The following is a 26,818-nucleotide window of genomic DNA, read 5'->3' on the forward strand; positions in this document are numbered from 1 at the left end:
TGATTCCCTCTCCTAATTCATTAATATAGATAGTATATAATTGACGACCTTAGACTAATTCTTATAGAACTCCACTAGTTACACTTTATAATATGAAAAAGACCCAACAATTCAGATTCTTTATCTTCTTTGTGTTTACAAATCCTCAATTCATGAGGATTACCTCCAATATCATACAATCTTATTTTGTACATTCGATATGGCAGCTTATTGAACACCTCCTGGATATCCAAATACATGACATCTACCAGTTTCCAATTATCAATTCTGCTTGTTATTTCCTCAAAGAAATCTAGCAAATTTGTAAAACATGATTTTCCTTTCCCAAAACTGTATTGACTCTCTTCAATTGCATTAAGCTTTTCTAAATGCCCTGTTATTTCTTCACTACTAATGGTCTCTCGCATTTCCCAATGACAGATGTTCGGCTAACTGGTCTATTGTTTTCTGCTTTCTGTTTCCCTCCCTTCGTGTACGAGGGAATCATGAGCGGTTTTCCCTGAACCTTTTTGGAATACAAAGAACAAAGAAAATTACTGCACAGGAACTGGCCCTTCAGCCCTCCAAGCCTGCACCGATCCACATCCTCTATCTAAGTCTGTCACCTATTTTCCAAGGCTCTGTATCCCTCTGCTCCCTGCCCATTCATGTATCTGTCTAGATACATCTTAAATGACGCTATCGTGCCCGCCTCTACCACCTCTGCTGGCAATGCAATCCAGGTACCCACCACCCTCTGAGTAAAGAACGTTCCACGTATATCTCTGTTAAACATTTCCCCTCTCACCTTGAAACTCATGACCCCTAGTAATTGAGTTCCCCAATCTGGGAAAAAGCTTCTTGCTGTCCACCCCGTCTATACCTCTCATGGTTTTGTAGACCTCAATCAGGTCCCCCCTCAACCTCTGTCTTTCTAATGAAAATAATCCTAATCTACTCAACCTCTCTTCGTAGCTAGCATCCTCCATACGAGAAAGTGAGGACTGCAGATGCTGGAGACCAGAGCTAAAAATGTGTTGCTGGAAAAACATAGCAGGACAGGCAGCATCCAAGGAGCTGGAGAATTGACGTTTCGGGCATGAGCCCTTCTTCAGGAATGAGGAAAGTGTGCCAAGCAGGCTAAGATAAAAGGTAGGGAGGAGGGACTTGGGGGAGGGGCGTTGGAAATGCGATAGGTGGAAGGAGGTTAAGGTGAGGGTGATAGGCCGGAGTGGGGGTGGGGGTAGAGAGGTCAGGAAGAAGATTGCAGGTTAGGAAGTGGTGTCGAGTTCGAGGGTTGGGACTGAGACAAGGTGGGGTAGGGGAAATGAGGAAACTGGAGAAATCTTAGTTCAACCCTTCTGGTTGGAGGGTTCCTAGGTGGAAGATGAGGCGCTCTTTCTCCAGCCGTTGTGTTGCTATGGTCTGGCGATGGAGGAGGCCAAGGACCTGCATGTCCTTGGTGGAGTGGGAGGGGGAGTTGAAGTGTTGAGCTACCATTTGGAGGTGACGGAAATGATGACAGATCAAGCGGTCCGCCACTTCCAAACAGACCCCACCATCAGGGATATATTTCTCTCACCTCCCCTATCAGCGTTCTGAAAAGACCACTCCCTCCGTGACTCCCTCGTCAGGTCCACACCCCCCACCAACCCAACCTCCACTCCCGGCACCTTCCCCTTGCAACCGCAAGAAAAGCAAAACTTGTGCCCACACCTCCCCCTTTACTTCCCTTCAAGGCCCCAAGGGATCCTTCCTTATCCACCACAAATTCACCCGCACCTCCACACACATCATTTATTGCATCCGCTGCACCCGAAGTGGCCTCCTCTATATTGGGGAGACAGGCCGCCTACTTGCGGAATGTTTCAGAGAACACCTCTGGGACACCCGGACCAACCAACCCAACCACCCCGTGGCTCAACACTTCAACTCCCCCTCCCACTCCACCAAGGACATGCAGGTCCTTGGTCACCTCCATTGCCAGACCATAGCAACACAACGGCTGGAGGAAGAGTGCCTCATCTTCCGTCTAGGAACCCTCCAACCACAAGGGATGAACTCAGATTTCTCCAGTTTCCTCATTTCTCCTCCTCCCACCTTGTCTCAGTCCCAACCCCCCAACTCAGCACCACCTTCCTAACCTGCAATCTTCTTCCTGACCTCTCTACACCCCACCCCAACTCTGGCCTATCACCCTCACCATATCACCCTCACCTTAACCTCCTTCCACCTATCGCATTTTCAACGCCCCTCCCCCAAGTCCCTCCTCCCTACCTTTTATCTTAGACTGCTTGGCACACTTTCCTCATTCCTGAAGGGCTCATGCCCGAAACGTTGATTCTCCTGCTCCTTGGATGCTGCCTGACCTGCTATGCTCTTCCAGCAACACATTTTTAGCTCATCCCTCATACAAGGCAACCTCCTCTGCACCCTCTCCAAAACATCGTACTGGTAATGTGGCAACCAGAATTGTACACAGTATTCTAAATGTGGTTGAACCAAAGTCCTATACAACTGTAACATGACCTTGTACTTAATACTCCATCCAACGAAAGAAAGCATGCCGTATGCCTTCTTGACCACTCTTATCGACCTGCTACCTTCAGGGTACAATGGACCTGAACACACAGATCTCTCTATACATCATTTCGCCCCAAGACCTTTCCATTTACTGTATAGTTCAGTCTTGAATTGGATCTTCCAAAATGCATCGCTTTGCATTTGCCTGGATTGAACTCCATCTGCCATTTCTCCGCGCAACTCTCCAATCTGTCTGTATTCTGCTGTATTCTCTGACCGTCCCCTTCACTATCTGCTACTCCAACAATCTTAGAATCATCTGCAAATTTGCTAATCAGACTAATTATACCTTCCTCTAGATCATTTATGTATATCACAAACAACAGTGGTCCCAGCACAGATTCCTGTGGAACACCACTGGTCACAGTTCTGCATTTTGAGAAACTCTCTTCCACTACTACTTTCTGTCTCTTGTTGTCCAACCCGTACTCTATCCATCTAGATGCAACAGGTACACAATTCTTTATCCGAAACCAGCTGGTTTTCGGAATTCTGAATTTTTCAAATTTCGGAATAAGTGACAGTTTGACAGTGAAACTTAAAAAATAACCTTACTGACCGGCAGACTCACGATGAGTACGACAGGCCCGGAGACAGAATTGAGGCCTGCCAGTGCTGGGCCACACCCACCCACATATCATCTGAATGACATGCATCGAGTGGGTGTGGAGTTGGGTTAACTGCACGCCAAACAACCTTGTTAATGAGAAAAAATTCACGATTTCAGATAAAGGGTGCACCCTGGACCCAATGCGACTTCACTTTCTCCATCAGCCTACTAGTGAGTTCTGGAATATTCTTTTCAATGCTTGCTGAAAGATCAAAGATTTATTATGAATATGCTTTCACTTCTGGGTTGAAAACTGGACATGTTCTGCTATCTATGGGGACAAATTACTCAAGGATAAATGCAACTGCAATGTCCTGTTTTTGTCAAAATGTCTAGATGTTTTGCAAATCTCATTTTAACTTCAAAACAGAACTTACAATCAAAGACTTCAAAAACATTTTTAACATCAAGCAGATGTTAAATTTATTTTTGCCACTCAAAGATCAAAATATTTGCAAACATTTACAGCATTTAATTCTGGTTCGTTAAAAATTTATGCTGCAACTTATGTAAATATTTAACTAAATAAATTCACAAATAACCATACTTTAGCAAAATATTTCAAGTAATATTTGCTCTAGCTGCTTTTCAAAATAAAACCAGACATAAGGAGAGAAAAAGACTCATAGGTACAAGAACAATCAGCAAGATTTAGACAGAACTCTACAGATAGGCTGAAGCATACAACTGGGCCAGTATTTTCAAAAGGCCGGGGTGTGTTGATGGTAGAGAATGCGAGATATATACGGAAAAGCTAAGAGATGCACAGATTTCTTAATTTATAGGGTGAAGTTTGAGGATATATCTCGATATATCTTATACCTGTAACGAACATGTTCAATAGTGTCATGTGTCAATCGACTGGCAATATTTGCACTGTGAGGGTTACCTGAAACATATCAAAAACACAAAGGATTAGTTCTGATCAGTCATTAATCTAAAATCTTCAACAATTCCAATGTACTATAATATAACAACTAAAAGTAGCATGGTTTCTACAAATGTACATGAACTTCATAAAGTTGGAATGCACAGTATTGGATATCTAGAAGATAGAATTGTGTTTTTTCAGCACTTGATTTTTATTTTTAGTTAATTTTAATCTGGTAACAATAGCAACTAATAAACCATGTTATTTGTTGATGTTAATGTCAACACAGAAAACAGATCTGAGAGAGGAAGAAAACTTTAAAATTACTGACTGATGTCCTGTACTTTTGCTTCTTTTAAATATTAGCATGCTGGTGTTGAGTGAGGGGAATTTAAAGATTGCATGTTCATTGTGGATTTCCAAATTAAAAAGACTCAACTGATGACAAGTAACATTCCATAGATGCTGGAACTCTGTGCGAAACTCAGCAAGTCTGGCTGTGTCACTCGGGAGAGAAACAGAGTTAACATTTTGAGTCCAGTATGACATTTGTTCACCCCATCTTCCAAAGAGGAGTCAGACTGGACTCAAAATGTTAACTCTTCTCTCTCAATGGATATTGCCAAGCTTGCTGAGATTCTCCAGTATGTTCTGTTTTTATTAAACTAATTAGTTTTTTAAAATAATTTTGGTCATAGCTACTGTATTTTCTCTGCAAATGTGGATCATTTTTGTACAAATTGTGATTTGGACAATAATAACACCAATGAAAGAACAAGAAAGATGGAACTATTAAACTGAACACTGAATTAGAAATTGCATTCGCGTTTAAAAGAAATTGAAGTTAAAATTTAAGAGAAATGTGTATCACAGAGCAATCATTATTATTTTGCAAAAAAAAGACTAAGTTTGAAATGAGAAAAGATTCCTTAGAAATTCTTGCTAAGGCCTACCATAGATATTTTCTGCAAGGTCTTGGTAAAAGTGATGAATCTGACTATGTGTATAGAGTGTTGCACCTGCGTGATCCAGGTAAGTAATTCCTAAAACAAAAATCAAAACATGAGTTAATTTTTTCTTCATTATCTTATTACATAAATTATTGATAACAGAAATAAAATTAGAGGTGATTGGAATGCATTGCCAAATGCCCAATAGAGAAAAATAAGTTAATCTGCTGCAGCTCTTTCACTTTTTCTTAGCCAATCATTACTTGACCATGATCTTATAACATACCCACAAACTTTTTGACAACTAAATGAAACCACTGCAGAAATCAATCCTGTTAACCTCAATTTCTCCACGCTGTTCAATCTGGGGGGTCAATGAATTATGAACTGTTGGATTTTGCTACAGTATGCCGACCCATTATATAGACTGCAGCAGTTCAGGAAACTAAGTTCTCAAGAGGAACAAGAGATGAGCAATAAATGCAAGCCCAAATCCCATGAATGCGTTCCAAAGGAGAAACAATATCTATTGTGCTGTTCCTACACAATTCAGTTAACTCAGCATAGACTAATGGCCAAATCATATCATAGAATCCCTACAGTGTGGAAAGAGGCCATTTGGCCCAACAAGTCCGCGGCGACCCTCCGCAGAGTATCCCATCCAGACCAATTTCCTTACTACTCTACATTTCCCCTGACTAATGCACCTAGCCTACACACTCTGAACACCATGGACAATTTAGCATGGCCAATTCACCTAACCTGTACATCTTTGTACTGCGGGAGGAAACCAGAGCACCCGGAGGAAACCCTTGCAGACACAGGGAGAATGTGCAAACACCACACAGACAGTCACCCAAGGCCGCCCAAATCGTAGAATCCCCACAGTGTGGAAATACACCATTTGGCCCACAAGTGTATACCGCCTCGCTGAACAGCATCCCTCTACCCTATCCGTGTACCCTTGCATTTCCCATGACTAATCCACCTAACTTCCACATTCCTGTGACACAATGGGCAATTTAGCATGGCCAATCCACCTAAGTGGCACATCTTTGGACTGTGAGAGGAAACCAGGGCACCTAGAGGAAACCTACACAGACACAGGGAGAATGTGCAAACTCCGAACAGGCAGTCGCCCAAGGGTGGAATTGAACCCAGGTCCCTGGCGCTGTGAGGCAGCAGTGCTAACCACTGAGCCACCATGTCACCCCTGCGATCTCCCGCCATATCATATCGAGCTTGCTTCAATAACTTCTTATCCTGCCACATTGGTGCCCCTTTCACACAATTCCAGCCCCATTCTACCACCTGCTGTTCCTCAAGCAACTGGAAAATCTGGGACATTAATTGTGCACAGTTCAGCTTAGATTAGATTCCCTACAGTGTGGAAACAGGCCCTTCGGCCCAACAAGTCCACACCAATCCTCCAAAGAGTAACCCACCCAGACTCATTTCCTTACATTCACCCCTGACTACTTCACCTAATACTACGAGCAATTTAACGGCCAATTCACCTAACCTGTACATCTTTAGATGTGGATGGAAGTCGGAGGAAACCCATGCAGGCATAGGAAGAATGTGCAAACTCCACACAGACAGTCTCCTGAAGCCAGGTCCCTGGCGCTGTGAGGCAGCAGTGTTAACCACTGAGCCACCGCGCCTAAAGCTGACTGAATTGCATGAACCTTCAGATGTGGCTAAAATCCTTTTTATTTCAGTGCTTTCCCTACCTAGAGCCAAAGGCATTTAATATTCTTTGTGAACAACACAAATAATTTTCATATTTTCTAAACACTGAAAAAAATCTACAGGTCGTTCTGCTATAATGCGACAGTTGTGTTCCTCAGCGATCTCACGTTATAGAAAATTACACTCTGAAACCCACTTTAGAAAATTACGCTGTAGAAGGTTGCTAATAGAAAGTCGCTGTACCCATTCAATAGAAAGTTTGTTATCCAAACAACATTGACAATTCGACAATTGCATTATAGCCAATTCGCACTGACATAACATGTTATAGCAGAATAACCTGTATGTTTACAAAAGCAATTCCAGATCAGTATTAATTTCAAAGAAGGAAAAAATGTTATGTTTATCTCATTTGAGTAACTATTGAAACAAAAGAAGCATGGTTGTTATAAGGAAAGCTATATAAACATAAGTTATTATGTTGAAACTAAACCATTTAAAAACCATTACACTAATTTCTGAAATATTTAAAAGAAATGTTACAGTACAACACTGCACTTTAATATTTCATTACATACTGCAGAGTCTACTCATACAAAACCTTAGATAAGAACTAAGTAACTATATGTGACTTCTTAATTATAATAGGGCAGCACTGATTGTCCATCTCCAACATCCAAGCGACATAACAGTTAATCATACTGGGTATTTATTAGAGTTCCATTAAACAGGCAATGAGCTGATCCCCTTCCTTAAAGCACATTACAAACTGCTGCATAATCAGGTTCTGGTGCTGACACGCAGATTACCACAATGATTACAACTTCACAACTTGTCATAGTGTGAGTGGAGTGGAGTTCTTGCTTTTTAAAGTACCATTTTAGTATCAATTACTGGGCTACAATACTCAAATTGAGGCACACTGGATGGGAGACTTTAACATTCACTACCATGAGTGGTTCAGCCATACTATGATGGATCAAAGTAATCCAAATCCTGAAGGGTATCCTTAAAGGGCTTGCATCCCATGGGGAGTGGGTGGTATCCTTAACAAAGTTTGAAGAATGGCACATCATCTTTCAATGTGGCATTTTACAGCCATCTAAACTGAACTCTTCAATTAACAATTTCAGGACATAACCTGGACCTCTTTAATTTCAAATTATGTTGATCTTGTTTTGTGCACCTCCTGTGCAGCCATAACCTTGAAGGCCTCTCTCTATCTCAGCACCCTATGATCTGTATGTCCTTGTTCCCTATGATCTGCCAGAACTGCGTGCAAAACAAAGGTTTTCACTGTACTTAGGTACATGTGACAACAATAAATCAAATCAAATCAAAATCTGTGCCTTCACTTTTTCAGGTAGTAGATGTTGGTAATAATTCTTCTGTTCACATTTACATCTCCACCATCCTTTGTTTCTTGCTCCAGTACCAAATGCTTTTGCCTTGCAGCATCATCGCTTTGGTGACTTAATTTCTCTTGCCTTTCTCACTATGCCAGATCTTCCTTTTTTGTTCATTACCATCCCACTAACCCTACCCCCTTTCCCTGCCCCTATATTGATTTACCTAATATCTAAGGATTTCCTTCAAATGTTACCTGTTTCTCTCTCCACAAAGATTGCCTGATCTGCTGAGTCCTGGTTTCTGGTTTCCCTGCGGGGATTAACCTTGTCCTACATTTATGTAGTTTTTGCTCGGTGTCAGTTTCATCAAATGTAATGGAGGGTATCTCTCCACAAGTTCTACAGTGAACTCCCACCATAACTTATCAAACTTGCTTCAATATCTTCTTATCCAGCCACAATGCTGTCCTTTTTGCACAATTATGGCCCCATTCTACCATTCGTTGTTCCTGGACCAACTAATCAATCATCACATATCTGCTTAAAGATGTCATACTTGTCAAGGATGCCAATCATTTAAACGTTGCTGTGCACCCAGATCAACACTGGCATTCTGAAACCACCCTGCTCGTTGAAGCCCAGTTTTTCTAAACATGTGTCTCAGCTAGTTAGCACCATCACAACACCAGGGACCCAAGTTTGATTCCACTCTTGGACAACTGTCTGTGTGGACTTTGCACATCCTCCCCATCTGCGTTGCTTTCTTCCAGGAGCTCCAGTTTCCTCCCAGTTGTGTATGTTAGATGGTTTGGCCATACTAAATTGTCCATAGAACCCAGGGTCGTGCAGGCTAAGGGGATTAGCCATGGGAAATGCATGGATAGGGTAGGGGATGTGCATCTAGCGGGATGTTCTTCAGAGGGTCGGTGCGGACACGATGGGCTGAATTGCCTGCTTCTACCCTGTAAGGGATTCTATGATTTCTCCAGCAGAGGAGACCACAACACCAAACCTTGGCAACCCAGGTCAGTAGCTGATCCAGAGATACAGCCAGCAGTGCTGCAAGAAGGTCAAATACCTTGTCCATTCCACCAGGATAAGGGCCACTCTTTTTTCTGCTATCCCACTCACTCCATCCCTGCTACTGAACCCAACTTTCACAATGGCTCATGATCTCTCTCACTACCACTCTCACTATTGCCTGCAACATCGTTCCCCACTCGCTCTCATTCCAACCCCTTCCCCCCACCCCCACCCCACAGCTTCCCACAAACCAGCCCTGCTACACTCTATGCTGGCTTCTCATTCAGAACATGTCACCAACTTTCGAGCACAGACACCAGAAAATAACCCATAGCAGGGCAGAAAGAGTCAGATGAATGAAGTGCCTGACAATTGGCTTCTCATTCACACAAGGAAAGAATCCTGTTCCTTCCAGGAGGATACCAGAACTGGTCCTGTGAGGATGCTGAGATCCATGACCCCGAGCTGACTAAATGCTGCTCTTCATTCCATTGCAAGTCTCACAATACACTTGTAACCATTGGCCATGAAGCCTTCTCCCTCTGGAATTTTGCCAGTAAGATGCCCACAGCCCTGGTGAAGAAATGACCCAGTCTGTCAGAAGTCACTTACTCAGAATCATAGAGATGTACAGCATAAAAACAGACCCTTCGGTCCAACCCATCAATGCCGACCAGATATCCCAACCCAACCTAGTCCCACCTACCACTGAAGAAGAGTTCAGACCCCTCAGAAGAAGCATGGGCCAGGCTGCCTCTGCTAGCTCGCCCCACTATCACCTCAGTAGCAATATCATGCATAGAAAGATCAGGAACACAAACTGGAGAGCACCTCACTGGGATTGCTCCGAGGGGAAAAATGTCCCAAGTCTCTGGCACTTGGAGAAAGGCTGGACAGCCATCACCTACTATGTAAAAAGTGAGGTCTGCAGATGCTGGAGATCAGAGCTGAAAATGTGTTGCTGGTTAAAGCACAGCAGGTTAGGCAGCATCCAAGGAACAGGAAATTCGACGTTTCGGGCCAGAGCCTGTCGAATTTCCTGTTCCTTGTATGCTGCCTAACCTGCTGTGCTTTAACCATCACCTACTAAGTCCCAGACAGGAGAGTCTTCAGTCTTCAGCAGTCAGGGACTTTTTACACGTGTAGACAGAGGTATTGGAATGGCAGACAAGTACGTGAGACGCAATGACCTTTATAGCCCAGAGGTTACAGAAATGCATCTATGTTACAGGGGCACAGCCACATTAAGCATGCAATCAGCTGAAAGCTTCCACAAACCAGGTGATTAAAACTAAAACTCAAGATGTTTAATAAATAATGCAAACCAGGATAGAGACGGTTATAACACAGGATAAACAGCAGTATGGATATGTTAAAGGCAAGTCACAATTGACAGATAAATAAAGCTTCAATGCTGGCAAATTATTTTTATGCAAATGTTTCTAATATTAAATTTTTTGAGGACTCTTGCTTAATGAATTCTGAAAATAGGTTTATTTGAAACATAAGGAGGTACAGATTTGAATTTTCTTTATAAAGGCTATAAAAAGGACTTCAGAATAATTTATTTAAACTGTAAGAAGTGAGAATCATTCAGCAAAACCGTGGTAAAAATGGGAAATGGTGACTGAAGTTCTTACCAGTGAGATTTACCCAATCAAAAATATCTGATATCATTCAGCAGTGAATGGCATTTGATCACGTTCATTTGCAATGATGTGTGTTCAAAAGTGTGCAATCTGTGCTCGTTCATTCATTGTTTGACATCAAGTAGTAATCTACTGAAATAAATGAACCTGAAATGAATTGAAACTGTGCTCCAAGCACATCAATCACAGGCATTTATTTTCCCTGAAAATGCTCAACTGACATCGGTGAAAATCAGAGAAAGAAAATAAGCTGAAACAAAAATTTGCTTAGTACAAGCAATCAAGAAAAGTAAAAGCCCAGAATCAGAAATTTTCCAGCAATTGTTTAACTGACAAATTACAATAGTGTTCATTATAGTACTGAATATTAGATATTAGATTAGATTAGATTACTTACAGTGTGGAAACAGGCCCTTCGGCCCAACAAGTCCACACCAATCCGCCGAAACGCAACCCACCCATGCCCCTACATTTACCCCTTACCTAACACTATGGGCAATTTAGCATGGCCAATTCACCTGACCTGCACATCTTTGGTCTGTGGGAGGAAACCGGAGCACCCGGAGGAAATCCACGCAGACACGGGGAGAACGTGCAAACTCCACACAGTCAGTCGCCTGAGGTGGGAAATGAACCCAGGTCTCTGGCGCTGTGAGGCAGCAGTGCTAACCACTGTGCCACCGTGCCGCCCATATATTGGTTGTTGCAATTACTATACTGAGAACTACTATAATTAATCATAATATTCTATAGCATTTTTATTGTTATATATTGTGATAGTCTAAATCCTTCATTCCCCTCTCATTTTTCCTTACCATCCTCCACCCCACCTATCTGATACCTTTCTCTTCCCCAGCTCATTCTCACCACACTACCCCAATCCAGTCTCCATCTTCCTCCCACCCCCAAACCCACCATGGTCTCTCTCTCTCTCTCTCTCTTTCCCACCCACTGGTACCTGTTCTTATCCTTTGTCCTTCCAAAACTGCAGAATTTCTTGATCTACCAGGCATTTCAGCCAATCCAACTCTCCCTGCTCTTGTCCACCCAACACCAAATCCTCCTCTACTACACTCTTGTACACCAAGCCTACCCCGTCCTCCCACTCAGCTCTTCCCTACCCTCCACTCCACACTCTCTTCTGCTTCCCACCATCTTGACACTCCTCCTTACTCCCATTGTCTTGTCCATGTCATCCTAATTTGTAAAGTCAGAGATTTGAGTGAGTAGGAAGGGATGAGAAATGGATTTGTAGCAAATGTAACTAAATTTGCATTTTATGTTTGTGTATAATGAAAATAAAAAAGACTTGCAGGGAGATGTTGTATATGGACTCGAAAAGGTTAATTCTGAAGAATGTCGTAAGCACCACCTACTAGAATGATCTCATATTAACTCATGGGCAGTTTAGGTTCTTCAAGGATTAGGACGTGATTTCTGATTGTTACAGAGACTTTGAGGACAATGTCCATCATATCAACTTAATCTGCAACTCATTATTACCATCCAATAAACTACTGATTTTAAACCACAAGTGATTCTTCATGTTATCCCAGCAGCAGTTCTCCTCTGCCACAGTAGACCAAGCAAACCCAGCAGTTTCTTATATTTGAAGAAGATGGTGGCAACAGCTTTCATTGCAAGCAGCAGCTGACATGCTCATACAACATTAAATCCTTACATTTTTCTCTCTACATTTATCAGAATATTTCACAGTCCTCTTCTTTAATTAATACCCAGATCTTCTGATCTTCTCACAGAAAACATTGAGAGGTTCACTGCTATTAATTGTCACAGCAACATCAGCAGTTCTGGGAAGCTAACTTAAGCTGGACACATGAATGTGGATGCCTCAGAAATGGTTCTGTGGGAACCTTCATTAATGCCTCGCCCACCTCCCTCCCCAACCCACTCCAGGATCTAATACTACACAGTTTAACCTGTTCTTATCATAGTTTTTACTCTGATTTACATTCCTAGTAGTGTTCCTAGTAGGTGTAAATATTGCTCAGGAACACAACTCTTAATAAAACAAAAGGAATTTCAAAGCACTCAAGCATCCATGACAACACTGACATTATTCAAGTCTCTTCCCAACACTGCTCACACCCTGCACCCCCGACAATGCTCCCCTATGCATTCTCTGCCCAGCTCACTTTCAAGATTCCCTGGGTCCAGAGTCTGACAATGTCAGAACACAGCCGGCTCGAAGATGCAGGCATAGGTCGAGTTAGGTAAAATCAACATTATCAGGTCAGGAAAAAAAATGTCATAGGGTGGTACCAGTTCAGCATTGCTAGAGATGTCTGAGAGGGAATGAGAAATATTGAAAGCAGCCAAGCAATGTTGGAAGCGCAGAACCAATGTTAAGTGGCAGCCTACCAAAAATTTGTTTTCAGTTCACTAACGTGCAAGGAATCTCTCAGGGTGTGCTTTTGATTCTTGCTGAAAAAGAGGACATGGTTTCACTGCATTTGCATCTCCTCACAGGGAAAGTCTTCCCACCCAAGTCAGCCCTCAACCCAAGCTGAAACCAGGACAGGAAGCTCCACCTTTAAAAAGCCTGGGACAGTTTTACATTGGGTTGGTGGCATGCACTCTGCCATTGACAGCATATTGCTATTGTATTTGCAATGCATCTGTCTTTATAAAAGTTTGGTATGAAGAGTTACATTAGAAATATGCCCATGTCTTTCACCTTTATACATGGGTAATTTTTCTGATCTCTCATATCTCTTACTCTGTGTTTAGATAACCTATTACTTTTTATATAATGGCAAGGAATTGTGGGGGCAAAGTCCAATGAAGAGAAACATAAGAACAGGAATAGTCCATTCAGCCTTTTGAACCTGTCCCACTATTCAGTACAATCACGGCTGATCAAACACTTCAATACCTTTTACTCATCCCGTACTCATATCCCTGTGCACCACTGGTAATTAGAAATTGATCAACTGGAGCACAGCAGACTGCTGCCAGGCCAGTAAACATTTTAGAATTATGCACCGGGCCTCTTTATCCTTCCCAGCAGTTGTCAATCTTCTCCAGAATTCTGTAAATTAATACTGATTTGGGAAAGTTCCCAGCAGATGAGTAAACTGCTGATTCACAGGAAAATAGGCTTAAAAATCAACCTTTACATAAATGATTTAGACTGGGGAATAGGAACATATTCTTAGTGTTTGCTGTCAACACAAAATGTGTGATTTGACAAACAATGAGCATGTCTACAAAAGACTTTGAAAAGACAGGAACCAGTATTTTATGGTCAACTAGCAAAAACCAGATATGGGGCTGTGAGAATGGATGCCTGTTAGAATAGGCTGGAGTGGAGCTAACTTACAGAACCAACTGGAAATTATTCAACCTCCATCATCTTCAAGCCGAAATCAAAGTCACCCCAGCCAGTGTTATCGAGCTACAGTATATGGATGATGCTTGTGTATGTGCAATCTCAGAGGATGTACTCCAGACCATCGTCAGAATCTTTATGGAGGCGTAGAGAGGATGTATCTCGCTCTAAATACATGGATGAAGATCATCCATCAACCTGGCACAGCAATGTGGAGCGAATCCCCAATCTTCAAGATCCACGGGGAGACTTTAGAGAATGCTGACCACTTCCAAAGCTTTGGGGTGTCCTGTCAGCCAAAGAAGTTATTGATGATAAAATCTGGCACTACTTCCAGTGTGCTAGTGCAGCCTTCAGCCGTCTGAGGAAAAGGATGTTTCTTGGTTCTTGCCCTGCTATATGGGTCTGAGACATGGACTCTCTACAGCTGACAGTTCAAGGCATTGAAGCAGCATCATCAATGCTGCCTGCACAAGATCCTGCAGATTCACTGGGAAAAAAAGATGCACCAACATCACCATTATCGTCCAGACTAACATCGCCAGCATCGAGGCACTGACCACCCTTGATCAACTCTGATAGAATGGGCATGACCTCAGCATGACCAACATGAGACTCCTCATGCAGGTGCTCTACTCCAGCTCTGAAATGACTGGTGAGTCCCAGGTGGACCAATGAAGTGCTTTTGTAATACCCTCAAGGTCTCAGTATTAAAATGCTGCATTACCACAGACACCTGGGAATCACTGGCTCAAGACTGTCCAAAGTGGAACAGGAGCATCCACGAAGGCAATGAGCAGCAACTTCAGATTTGCCATCGGGAAAAAGCAGAAGCTCGGTGAAACCTGCCATGCCGACTCTTTCCCGTGACCATCTTCTGCCTCAAGTATAACAGAGCCTGTGGAAGCCACCTTTGCCCGAAATGTTGATTCTCCTGCTCCTCGGAGGCTGCCTGACCTGCTGTGCTTTTCCAGCACCACACTCTCGACTCTAATCTCCAGCATCTGCAGTTCTCACTTTCGCTTGGTTGATTGAAGCCACTTACAGACTTAATCCGGGAGTGGAAGAGAGTCATCCTCGTCTGTGAGAGACCACCAACGTTGATTATGGTGTTAGAATAGGAGCACAGCTGTTATAATTAGATTTGAACTCCATAGTGGCCATTGTTGACTTACAGCATGGGCCTCCTAAATCTCAGGCCAGGATCCCACTCCAAGTCCCAATCCCCCCATTTTAGAAAGCCCTAGTTTAGATAACACAGTTGTCGTCTGTCAAAATGAAAAGGTACAGGGCAATTTGACTGAAACAAAATTTGGAGAGAAACACTGCTTCTAGTATTCACAGAGAACATTAAAATAGAACTAGGCTATTCAATTACAAACAACCTACTAATACAAAGTATGGTAGAGCCGTTTCCAACATAATTACTGTCTCTATTAATACATTTTCAGTATCAAATTGATCATTTTTACTAACCAAGGGCAGAATCTTACGTTTTTTTGGTGAAGTGCAAGTTGTGTCAAATTTTTTTGGAGGGATTCTCATCGACAGCACCAGTTATAGAGTCACCAAGTTGTACAGCAACTTATATAGTCCAACTCATCTTCTAATCCCATTTGACAGCAGTTGGGTCATATACCTTTAAACCCTTCTGATTCATACACCATCCAGATGTCTTTTAAATATTGTATTTGCACAGGTGTCCACCACCTCATGCGCAGTTCATTCCAGACACTCATCACCCTCTGAGAAAAGGTTGCCACTCAGATCTCTTTCCCATCTTGCCTTAAACCTATTCCATCTAGTTTTCGACTCCTCTATCATGGGAAAAAGACCTTGGCTATTCATCTTATTCATGCTCCTCGTGATTTGATAAACCTCCAAAACATTACCCCTCAGCCACTGACGTTCTCAGGGAAAAAAGCCCCAGCCTATTCAATCTCTTCCTATAGCTCAAACCCACCAATCCTGGCAACATCCTGATGTCAAATTCTTTGAAGGGATTCTCATCAAAAGCACCAGTGAAATTTCTTGTCTTACCTTGCAAATGGGCCTCATTAACTACCTATGCTGATGTTCCTCAGGTCTGATTCTTTTTAGCACGTTAGGTTCATTGTTAGGTTCTTTTCTCAAGGTTTCACACACACCAACTTCTGCGAACAGTTAAAGTTTATTAAAGCTTGTACAAGCTAGGTGACCCCCTTTGACTCCCCTCCACCTTTGCAGGCATACAAGGTCGAGTCAAAGTGAGGCACTGAACAAAGAAAACACATCTCCTTTACACAGGTCAATTGGTCATGCTCATAGATACTCTGGCCACTCCCCTATAGTCACATGCCACTCAAGACAACCCCCAGTTACTCCCTCACAGTCACATGTTACCCCAGGTACAATGGTAGGATAAGATCATCCTCAGAGATAATGCACATGTAAATGCTCTAATCCTGGGGAATTGTCATGTTTACGATTTCCTGACTCAGTGATTCCCCAAGACAATGCATGTGAGATATACCTAGGTCCAAGGAATGGCTTATGAAAGCATTTCTGAATACAATAGATTGAATGATAATTTAATTTGGTAATAATAGGGGAGTAGCAGCAAATGGGGCGTGGTTGATTCACACTCTTGCATGAATGTCGTCTCCACTCACTTCCAGAATGTTCACTCAGTGCAGTTTAACTCTTTAATATTATATCAAATGTCCAGAAAAGTTGAAAACTTGGCAGATATCTGCAAATCCCTTGCACCCACACCATTTTAAAAAGGTGTTTGTGCTTGTCTGGATGCACAGGCAGCCTCTCACAATTCCAGATTTTTACCCCAGACATGACAAATGACAGAAGATTCACCTTGCTTTGCAGGCAAGAAGCTGGAGATTCTGGTGCAATCAGAATTTTGGTGGACAGCATCTCTTTGTCACCTATGACCAGCAGTAGAGACCATGACACTAAACCCTGTCGCCCTTGTCTAAGATTGCCAATTGGGCAAAGGCAGTCTCAGTCACCTGGAAGAATGCTCACCACTGCAGGAAGGAGGTCAATATTCTTCTCCATTTTGTCATCATAGGTACCACCAACTTGCCCTCATAACTCACACTTAGTTGAGCCTGATCCTGTCTATGAGTTGGGTTTGTGTCCCTGAGTGTATAGTGTCCTTGCTAAAGGATTACAATGCACCACTGAAGTGCTTAAAGCAGCTGATATGTGGAGTGGAAATGTGCCATGAGGGTTCTTAGAGGCATTTTGTATTCATTCACGGGATGTGGGCATCAGTAGCTGGCCAGATTTATTGTCCGTCTCTAGTTGTCCTTGAGAAGGTGATGCTGACTGCCTTCTTTAACAGATGTACTCCACCAACTATTAGGTTGGGATTTCCATGATTTTGATCTAGCGACATTGAAGGAATGGTGATACATTTTCAAGTAAGGATAGCGAGTGAGTTTGAGGGGAACTTGGAGTTTGTGGTGTTCCCATGTATCTGCTGCCCTTGTCCTTCTAGATGGAAGTGGTCATGAGTTTGGAAAGTGCTGTCTGAGGATCTTTGATTAATTTCTGCAGTGCATCTTGTAGATATAAGCACTGCTGCTGCTGAACATCTGCAGTGGAGAGAGTGGATGCAGGCTATTTTGTCCTGGATAGTGCAAGCTTCTTGACTGTTGTTGGAGCCGCATTCATCCAGGCAAATGGAGAATATTCCATCACACTCCTGACTTGGATAGGTTGGGATTTTTCTTGCTGGAGTGTAGGAAGTTGAGGGGTGACCTTATACAGGATTATAAAATCATGAGGGGCACACATTGGTGAATAACAAAGGTTTTTTGCCTAGGATGGGGGAGTGAAAAACCAAGGGCGATACTTTTAGAGTGAGGACAAAGATTTAAAAAGGACATGAGAGGCAAGAGAATGGTTCAAATGTGGAATGAACAGCCAGAGGAAGTCATAGATGTAGGTACAGCTACAACATTTAAAAGACATTTTGACAGCTGCATGAATAGGAAGGGTTTAGAGGGATATGGGTCAAACACAGTAAAGTGGGACTAATTTAGTTTGGGAAACTTAATTGGTATGGACGAGTTGGACCAAAATGTCTGTTTCCCCACTGTATGACTCTATGAGAACAATGAAGCATTAGCTCTTGCCATCGGTATCAAAGAAAATTGTCCACAAAAATCTAGGAATCTCTGTGGCATTAATTTCACCTTTTCAACTATTAACTTAAATCTAATGCCATGTTAACAGTATCTCCAGATATCTAGCAATATTGATGTCAACAAATAAAGCTAGCAGTCCACAAAAAATCTGGGAAGGGAATGGCAATAATGATCTTTCAGTTTTGATTTCATTTTAGAGAATGGAAAATTAAAGATGGAACAAATGCATTAACATTTGAAGCAACGGTAGAAGAATATGGGGAAAATATGGTACAGTGGAATTAGTTTTGAATCTGTTAAGTCTCAAAGCTGACTGAAATGCCAACATATTGCTACTTAGAAACAGAACAGTCGACAATAACATTTAACTACACCCTGCACTTCAATTAGTAATGAGTAAATAAACCAGATTAGACACAAATACTGTCCCCCTCTACAAAAAATTGTATGACAATGATGCATTGATCATGTGTTCCTTTATTCTTAGGTTTTTGGTCCACATGACTATTAATACCCAATTTTCTAACGTTTGTGATTTTTGTTAACATTTCACAATATGAACGGGGAAAAATTATGTAATAAGACAAAGTAACACAAAGACTTACCATAATGACATCACTAGGAATTAGAATGGTCAACAAACGTCACTGGAATAATCCTTCACTCAAAGGAATTCCATTTTATTGTTAAAACTGCTTGCATTTAACATAAATCTGGTTCTTTAAAAGTCAAGGTAAAATCTATTGATTGGCTTAAACTTGCTTTCAGTTATTCGAAAAGTCAAAACATGCAATAAATAGTACCTTTCACCCGAAGTATTTAACAAATCACTTTACAGTCAATAAGGTATTTTTGAGTTACTTCTGTAATGCAAGAATTTTCAAATAGATAATTTTTATTATATTGGTTGAGGAATACATATTAGCCAGAAGGCTGGTGAGGCCTCTGCTGCTGTTTTTCAAATGGTCTAATGGAAGCTTTTAGGTCTAGCTGATGTAGCAGACAGGTCCTCAGTTGATTGCCTCAACTGAAAATTAGTATCTCTAAGTGTAGCACTCTCATTTGGAAAGTGTGCAAAACTTGATGCTGATCAAGTTTCCATAGTAGGTTTATGCTATTTCTTAGATAATTAAGTTGTCAATATAAAACATTCGGGAGTTGAAAGTCAACTTAATAGGGATGTCAATGGACAAAAAAAGTGGGATAGATGTGCCAGAGTTGAAAAGCAGTTGCAGTTTATTCTGGACTCTTGCAAACTTGAATTTCACTCCTTTTAGTCAAATTTGGAATTAAACTTTTGCTTTGCCCATTGGTAAATTAATAATCCCAAATAACATGAAAGATACAGCCATAAATGGGGTATGAGTGTTCAGTGAACCAGTCAATTTGTCTTTTTCTACTTTTCTGTAAATATATCTGTGTTAGACTTCACCGGGCTCAGTTTGGCGCACCTGTGTATACGGCAAGTGGTAATCATTCATATATAAGATGTTGTGCTTTGCAAACAAACCCTTTTACAACTGATCAAAATTGGCAACAGCCATTCTCTGTTTCATTCCTCAGAGCTATTCCTTGACCATGCAGATTGCCTGGTTCAAATTTAAACAAAGCTTGATAATTAACTGACAGATATCATGTAGCTGTTGCAATCCCATGGTAATGCCTCTGCCAGAGTCCACTGCCAAGTACTCATCATGCTCTGCTCACAGAGCATGAAAATGTTGTTCACCTTTACATTGGTAGTTTTGTAAATTTCCAGATGCATACAAGATGATCAGCTTCAACATGGCTTGGAAAGGGTGGATGCTAGGAAATTGTTTCCGTTAGGCGAGGAGACTAGGACCCGTGGACACAGCCTTAGAATTAGAGGGGGTAAATTCAGAACAGAAATGCGGAGACATTTCTTCAGCCAGAGAGTGGTGGGCTTGTGGAATTCATTGCCGCAGAGTGCAGTGGAGGCCGGGATATTAAATGTCTTCAAGGCAAAAATTGCTAAATTCTTGATGTCACATGGAATTAAGGGCTACGGGGAGAATGCGGGTAAGTAGAGTTGAAATGCCCATCAGCCATGATTGAATGGCGGAGTGGTCTCGATGGGCTGAATGGCCTTACTTCCATTCCTATGTCTTATGGTCTTAACAGAACGGTGTCTTTCATCACCAATAATTTTGCAGATTTGCTCTGTTGATGGCGCTGAATACCTTAAAGAAGTATTTCTCTTGTGGCTGGTGTATGGAGTTCACGTCCACAGTAGATCTGTGGGCACAGAAAGTGCAGAATGGGTACATTCAGTCTGCAAGCAGATGCAATCTTAGTATCACCTGAGCAATATCTTCCCCAGTGACACTAAGATGTGAGTTGTTTCTGTTGGTACAGCAGTCTCCTGTCACCTTTGTTTTATATAGGGTGATCATTTCACCTAGAATTGGACCTACTTTCCAGCAGAGAAAGACAGACATAAGGATGTCACCATAGTTGGGACATTTGATGTTTGAGCAATTCAGCAGGGGTTCCTAGCTTCCAACATGCCTTGTTATTTGCAAAGCATTACAGGCCTTTGTGAGTTCAAGCAAATAGATTTCTCATCTAATTTATCCATGACAGAAACTGTGGGAGATTGCCAAGCACGGACTGGGCAATGATTGAATCACTGCCATTATCAGCTCATCTGGAAATCTTCATTTGTGTCAGTGAGTACTTCAACTTGTGCTGATTTCAGGAAATTCCTTCATAATAAAAATGTTGCTCATTGATTTCTACTGTCAAATACAACTGACTGAAGTTTATTAGAACAGTATCCCCCTCTTCTGCATGATTGTCTTGGATACTTTCAGGGACATGCACTGTTTTAACAGTAGTGTTTATATTGTGCATCATGTAAGCTATGTTTTTTGCATCAATAGTAGATGTTATCTCCACTATGTAGATCTCAAACCATTCTTTGTTGTGGTTCTACCTTTACTAAATTATTTTCTTCTTAGGCAGTCCCTTGAGAATGAGGATGACTTTCTTCTATTCTAGAGGTGTCAGTTCAGAGGTGACAACAATTCTGAAATGCATACCCTGTCACAAGATGGGCAGGGGGTATTTAGAGAGGTGGGTAGATGTGATGCTCAACTTTTTGCATACTCCTTTCAGTTTGCATTTAACACATACCAAAGCCTAAAATGATTTAGTTGTTTGGCACCTTTGCAGATGCTTCTTCTTCAGTGTGGGCAGTTGTGGGCAAGAGATTCCCAGATTTAGTACGGCATTGCATTCTTTTCAGAGAGGCTTTGAGGACATCCTTGAAGTTTTTTCTCTGCCCTCCTAGTAATTGCTTGCCTTGACAGAGTTTAGTTTAAAAGCCTTGTTCTGGATTAGTGGTGCTGGAAGAGCACAGCAGTTCAGGCAGCATCTGAGGAGCAGTAAAATCGACGTTTCGGGCAAAAGCCCTTCATCAGGAATAAAGGCAGAGAGCCTGAAGGGTGGAGAGATAAGCTAGAGGAGGGTGGGGGTGGGGAGAAAGTAGCATAGAGTACAATAGGTGAGTAGGGGAGGGGATGAAGGTGATAGGTCAGGGAGGAGGGTGGAGTGGATAGGTGGAAAAGAAGATAGGCAGGTAGGACAAGTCATGGGGACAGTGCTGTGCTGGAAGTACCCAAGCCTTGTGTCAGGCATGATGGATGACATTGTGGCACACCAGTGCAGTTGACTGACAGGAACCAGTGCCTCAACAGTGGGGATGTTGGCCTGAGAGAGGGGTCACTGATATTGAAAACCTACTATGTCAACAGATTTGAAGAATTTTGCAGGGGGCATCACTGGTGATATTCCTCTGTGATTCTAGGTGTCTACATTTATGCTTTACATGACTCCGACACATACATAGACTCATGCAAGATCAATGCTCTGCACAACAAGTGTCGAGTGCCAGGTTACCAAACATTTTCTTCCTCAGGCAGCCAAAGGCTGCGCTGGCACATTAGAGACATGTTGAATTTTATTTACGGCTGTTCTCTTGAAAAAAGCTCCCAAGATAGGAGGGTGGGGCTGTGTTGACCAGTGGCACACTGTGGATCTTGATAGCCAACGAATGGAGCTACATATCAGCAGCAGATTAACAGCGGATCTTTGTGCTCTGGTTGGTTAGCACAAAGCTCATACTGTCATATGCCTTTGTGAATGCATCAATGATAGTTTGAAGGTCAGCACTCAGAGTGTGCACAGAAAAGCAGTGTCAGCATACTGCAGCTCAATGACAGAGGCTGCAGTGGTCGAGGCTGAACTGGAGGTGACGCAGATTGAACTGCTCTAGCTCATCCTGTAGAAAAGTTTCACTGCATTGGGGATATGAGGTGGAGAATTGCAAAAGATAGAGATGAGTGTTGTGCAATTGCACGATCATGTTTGAAATCAGTGTGCACACACACTATCTAGTTTTTCCAAACCTTGTCAACTATTTCCTGGTATTATTACATTATGAGGTGATCACCTGCAAAATTCTCATACCCCCAAGATCCATCTGAAATATATAGACTTTTTAAAAAAATCAAATTCCATTACACAGCTTTAATTCTACCAAATCCAGAAGTACCTGTCACTGCAGTATCTGTATTCGCTACCCCAAGGATCAAGTAATGCTGCCCATGGTCCACAACAGCTGGACTCTCCATTTCGCTATATCCTTTATAACCAAATGGATCTTGATTCTGCCTTTGTGTGTTCTCAGCTTCTTAATACTGTAATTGAATCTATAGCTAACCAAATACTGTACACTTATTTACAATGCGCACGCATTGAGGTATGGGGAAGAGCAAGGGATCGGGCGGAAAAGAAATTTCTCTCGAGTTAAAAACCAACTATTCCTGGGACCCGGGTGGTGGGGAAAGTTATTCCCAGTGGGCCCCAGGACCAATGCCAATGACCGGACCTTCCTTTCTTGCTCGGTTGGTTACCTGTGAGTCGACTGAATTCGCGGGGCCGTATCGCTTCGATCGCTGCCCCGCACCCCTGCTGCTTGAAAGCTGCAGCAAACAGCTCCAGGCTGCTGCGCTGCGGCGGTGTGGCTTCCTCCTCCATTTAGTGTGAGCTCAGAGACCAAAGGGCCACGGCGCAGCTCCTCCCATTCCTCGGCCAGGCCCGCCTGCACTTGGGGAAAGAGACAGAGGCGCCGAGTCTGGAACCGGGCGTGGTAAATAAAGGGAGCTGTAAAATCATTTAACAGGTAACCCAGGCCGAGGCCCTGCGAGGAGCAAAACAGTTATAATCGTTCAAATTATAATTTTGGCGGAAGGTCGAGCTGGGGTCATGAGGCTCCTGGGGACAGATCAGGTTATGGATTCAGGGTGTAATCATTGCATAGATTGGAAAGAGGAGTCGAGCGTTCTCAGATCAGTCACGATCTCATTGAATGGCTTACTTTAGCGAAAGAAAATCTGAGAACTGTAGACACTGGAAATCAGAAACAAAAACAGAAAATGCTGAAAAACAACCAGTTCTTGCAGCATCTGTTGAGACAGAGTTTAAATTTCGAGTAGTTTTAAAGAAGAATCACTGAAACGTTAACTGTTTTCTCTGCACAGATGTTGGCAGACTTGCTGTGTTTTTCCAGCAGTTTCTATTTTTGTTTGTGCCTAATTTAGCTCCTGCATCTTTTGGTTACATTAAGGACAAAAGGGTAACTGGGGAGAGAATAGGGCCCCTCAAAGATCAAGGCAGCCTATGTATGGAACTGCAGGAGATTGGGGAGATACTGAACAAGTATTTTGCATCAGTGTTTACTGTGGAGAAGGACATGGAAGATACACAATGTGGGTAAATAGATGGTGACATGTTTAAAAATGTCCATATTGCAGAGGAGGAGGTACTGGATGTCGTAAAATGCATAAAGGTGGATAAATCCCAGGACTTGATCAGATGTACCTGAGAACTCTGTGGGAAGCCAGGGAAGTGATTGTTGGGCCCCTTGCTGAGATATTTTTATCATTGATAGTCAAAGGTGAGGTAAGTTTGGCTAAGTTGATGCCAGTATTTAAGAAAGGTTTTGAGGAAAAAGCAGGGAACTATAGACCGGTGACCCTGACATTGGTAGTGGGCAAGTTGTTGGAGGGAATCCTGAGGGATAGGATTTACATGTACTTAGAAAGGCAAGGACTGATTAGTGATAGTCAACATGGCTTTATTAGTGGGAAATCCTGTCTCACGAACTTGATTAAGTTTTTTGGAGAAGTAACAAAGAGGATTGATGAGAGCAGAGCATTGGACGAGATCTATATGGACTTCAGTAAGGCGTTCAACAAGGTTCCTCATGGTAGACTGGTTAGTAAGGTTAGATCTCACGGAATACAGGAAAAACTAGCCATTTGCATACAGAGCTGGCTCAAAGATAGAAGTTAGGGGGTGATGTTGAAGGGTTCCCTTTCAGACTGGAGGCCTGTGACCAGTGGAGTGCCACAAGGATCGGTGCTGGGTCTGCTGCTTTTTGTCATTTATATAAATGATTTGGATGTGAACATAGGAGGTATAGTTAATAAGTTTGCAGATGACACCAAAATTGGTGGTGTAGTGGACAGCAAAGAAGGCTACCTCAGAGTACAAGGGGATCTTGATCAGATGGGCCAATGAGGTGAGTAGTGGCAGATGAAGTTTAATTTAGATAAATGTGAGGTGCTGCATTTTGGAAAGGCAAATCAGGGCATGACTTATACACTTAATGGTAAGGTCCAGGAGCATGTTGCTGAACAAAGAGACCTTGGAGTGCAGGTTCATAGTTCTTTGAAAGTGGAGTAGCAGGCAGATAGGATAGTGAAGAAGGCATTTGGTATGCTTTCCTTTACTGGTCAGAACATTAGTATAGAAATTGAGAGGTCATGTTGCACTGTACAGGATGTTGGTTAGACCACTTATGGAATATTATGTGCAATTCTGCTCTCCTTCCTATCAGGAGGATGTTGTGAAACCTGGAAGGATTCAGAAAAGATTCACAAGGATATTGCCAGGATTGGAGGATTTGAGCTATAGGGAGGGTTTGAATTGGCTGAGGCTACTTTCCCTGGAGCGTTGGAGGCTGAGGGGTGACCTTAGAGATGTTTATAAAATCATGAGGGGCATGGATAGGATAAATAGATAAGGTCTTTTCCTGAGGGTGGGGGAGACCAAAACTAGAGAGCATAGGTTTAGAGTGAGAGGGGAAAATTTTAAAAGAGACATAAGGGGCAATTTTTTCACACAGAGGGTGGTGCGTGTATGGAATGAATTGCCAGAGGAAGTATTGCAAGCTGGTATAGTTACAACATTTAAAAGTCATCTGGATGGTATATGAATAGGAAGGGTTTAAGAGGGATGTGGGCCAAGTGCTAGCAAATGGGACTGGATTAATTTAGGATATTTGGTATGGACAAGTTGGACCAAACAGTCTATTTGAATGCTGCACATCTCTAGGAATCCATGACTCCTCTTTAATCAGTTTCATAACATCTTTCCTACAGTAGGGAGACCAGAACTGCACACAGTATCCCAAAAGTGATCTAACCAATGTCGTCTACAGCTGCAACATAAACTCCCAACTCCCATACTCAATGCTCTGACCAATAAAGCAAAGCATACCAAACATCATCGTTACTATCCTATCTATCTGCGACTCCACTTTCAAGGAACTATGAACCTGCAGTCCAAAGTCTCTTCAGTGGAAGGAAGGAAATTATGCAGCAGAAAACGATTGAGCCAAGAACACTAGCCGGAGGAAAGGCTCTTGTAGTACAGTGGTAGTGGCCCTGCCTCTGAAGTAGAAGACCTACGTTCAAGTTCCACCTGCTTCAGAGATGTGATATAACATCTCTGAATAAGTTGATTTGAAAATATCTACCCTGAGTATCTAAGAGCCCCTGAGGATCAGTGATAGTGCCCCTCCCTCAGAACCAAGAGACTCATGTGCTCCAGATATCTGACATAACATCTGTGAACAGGTTGATCATAAAAACACCTACCCTGAGGAGCTCCCACAAAAATGTTCTGGAATGAAAATAGCTAACAACCACAAATGCTCACATCTTCCTTTGCACTAGGTATGATTCCAACCAATGGAGAGTTTTCCTCTGATTCCCATTTACACCAGTTTTGCTGAAGCCTTTTTGATGCCATACTCAGTCAAATAGGGTCTGGAAATGAGGACATCTCAAGCTGAAAGGCAATCCAATTCTCGGCGCCACTTTCACATGAATTACACCAGAGGCCAGCTTGCAGTGTGTGCCAGAAAAGGTGAACATGTTTAACAACATGCCTTCACATGGCACCAGTCCTCTTTCTTTCCCCTTTGACCAATTTTTGAGGCCTAGTCTGTCTCTCTAGTTCTGCTTGTTACATGAAATATTTAAAATTCATATTTGCTAACTCTATTGCTTGGCACTTTCTAAAGGTTACTTTTATTAAGTACTCATTTTGTTAAATCATCAGTTCATCAAGCCGAGATTTGTTTTCTTTGACAACTTATTTACCTTCCTTCACACCTTAATGTTTTTTGAAGTTCAGCTTTAATGTTATCAAAAAGCGTGGTGCTTGAATAACACAACAAGTCAGGCAGCATCTGTGGAGCAGGAGAGTTGACGTTTTGAGAATAAGCACTTCATTAG

At 42.3% G+C, this 26,818-nt stretch overlaps 1 protein-coding gene across 2 annotated transcripts in view; it reads right to left on the reverse strand.

Annotated features, from left to right (window-relative positions):
- Nucleotides 1–23,387, reverse strand: part of mocos (molybdenum cofactor sulfurase) — a 241,952-nt gene extending 218,565 nt beyond the window's left edge. For both annotated transcript variants that reach the window (XM_060824831.1, XM_060824830.1), the window contains exons 1-3: nt 23,147–23,387; nt 4,997–5,086; nt 3,995–4,061 (exon numbers count right to left, since the gene is read on the reverse strand). In XM_060824831.1, coding sequence (XP_060680814.1) covers nt 3,995–4,061; nt 4,997–5,086; nt 23,147–23,270 — 281 coding nt within the window. In that variant the 5' untranslated portion in view covers nt 23,271–23,387. The remainder of the gene's footprint in view (nt 1–3,994; nt 4,062–4,996; nt 5,087–23,146) is intronic.
- Between the last annotated feature and the right edge of the window lie 3,431 nt (nt 23,388–26,818).

Source organism: Hemiscyllium ocellatum, chromosome 5 (assembly GCF_020745735.1).
Source record: "Hemiscyllium ocellatum isolate sHemOce1 chromosome 5, sHemOce1.pat.X.cur, whole genome shotgun sequence".
NCBI classification, from domain to species: Eukaryota; Metazoa; Chordata; class Chondrichthyes; order Orectolobiformes; family Hemiscylliidae; genus Hemiscyllium; species Hemiscyllium ocellatum.